Here is a 1,623-nt window from a genome sequence, read left to right on the forward strand (position 1 = left end):
TTCATAGTAGAACTGCCAACTGTATCTAATATGACGGCTGCTATAAAAATATTAAATTATACATTTATGCAAAAAAAATATTTAAAAAAAAAAACAGTTAACAGTCATCTAAAAATAAAATTTAAGTTAATCTGAATAGATATATAACTATTATAAATTTTAATATAAATTTAAATTACATTTGCTATAATTAATAAAATAGTATAATTTATAGAAAATTATTAAATTATATTATTAAAATAAAAAATATATAATTCATACAGTACGTGACTAAAACAATTAGTTTGTCATATGAAATTGATGTATAATTTAAAAGTATGTTCTTGTTTTGTTTCTCTATAAATTTGATTTTAAGATATATATATATATATATATATCTTAATAATTTTGATGGATTAAAACTTAAAAGAAAATCCCATCATGTAATTAATTAAAAATGACTGAAAATAATGTCTCAAGAAATGAAAAAAAAAATCACCCAAGCAAGCAAACACACATTAAAAAAAAATTACTGTGTGGACATAGGAGGTAATTATATAAGGAAGTAGTTTTTTTTTTGGACGAATTTAATAAATTAATTATTTAAAATTAAAGATAAAAAAATAATTAATAAAGTGAAAAGTTTTATGTCCTTTAATCGAAAGAATTCAGGTTCGATCTTTAATTATCAGAAAGGGACACGTCTAATATAAAAAAATTAGTCTTTGACACATCTAATATAAAAAAATTAGTCTTTGTAATCGGATATTAAAAATTACTCAATAAATAAAATGAATAAATTTTAAATTTTAAGAATTAATTTATAATTTGTTAAAAAAAAAAGAATTAATTTGTAATTTACTCTAAACCGTTGCCATCTTTAAAAATACCGCGACGAGCTTCAGATATCAAAATCAAGTGTCAAACAGCTCTTCTTCTTCTTCTTCAATCCCTCTGCTTAAACAAAATTCTCCAGCTCCTGATCCTCTATGAATCAGAAATTAGGGTTAGCTTTTGGATTTTTTTCTCTTACTTTCTTATAGCTACTCCTCCGAGTCTAGATGCTGCCAAACCTGTGATTTGGCTCTGGCATCGTACTACGTTTAGCCGGGAGATACGTTATCGGTCGTAGCCGAGAAGTTCAAATCGGAAATCTTGCAATCGGCTGATACAATTGTCAATTACAACAGGGAAAAAATGGGAAGTAGTGACAGTGTCCAAGCCTTCATCAGAATCAACATTTCCTTCCCCTGCAACTGCATCAAAGATGAATTCCTCGGCCACACGTTCCACTGCAATATTGAAAGTGGCGACACCTATGCATCCATCGTCAACAAGTCCTATTCCAACTTGACCACGATTAACTGGTTAGAGCAGTTCAATAGCTATACGGCGACCAATATATCGGACGACGGTGTGCTTAATGTCACAGTGAGTTGCTTATGTGGAGATAGTTCGATTTCCAAGGATTATGGATTGTTTATTACCTACCCTCTCCGGGCTGGAGATATTCTGGAGTCGATTGCGAGGGAGTCAAATATTGCTACTGACATGCTGCGGAGATACAATATTGACGTGGACTTTTATGCAGGGACCGGTTTTGTTTACGTTCCAGGCAAAGATACTTTCATTAGCCTTTCATAA

At 30.0% G+C, this 1,623-nt stretch overlaps 1 protein-coding gene across 1 annotated transcript; it reads left to right on the forward strand.

Moving 5' to 3' along the window:
• The first annotated feature begins 1,176 nt into the window (after positions 1–1,176).
• LOC131169333 (chitin elicitor receptor kinase 1-like) lies at positions 1,177–1,623 on the forward strand. Its single transcript, XM_058128547.1, has one exon. It carries the CDS (start codon positions 1,177–1,179, stop codon positions 1,621–1,623), a length of 447 nt encoding a protein of 148 aa, XP_057984530.1.

Source organism: Hevea brasiliensis, chromosome 10, assembly GCF_030052815.1.
Source record: "Hevea brasiliensis isolate MT/VB/25A 57/8 chromosome 10, ASM3005281v1, whole genome shotgun sequence".
NCBI classification, from domain to species: domain Eukaryota; kingdom Viridiplantae; phylum Streptophyta; class Magnoliopsida; order Malpighiales; family Euphorbiaceae; genus Hevea; species Hevea brasiliensis.

Excerpts from the sequence above, each read along its gene's own strand:
- LOC131169333 (XM_058128547.1), top strand. The coding sequence starts at position 1,177 with ATGGGAAGTAGTGACAGTGTCCAAGCCTTCATCAGAATCAACATTTCC.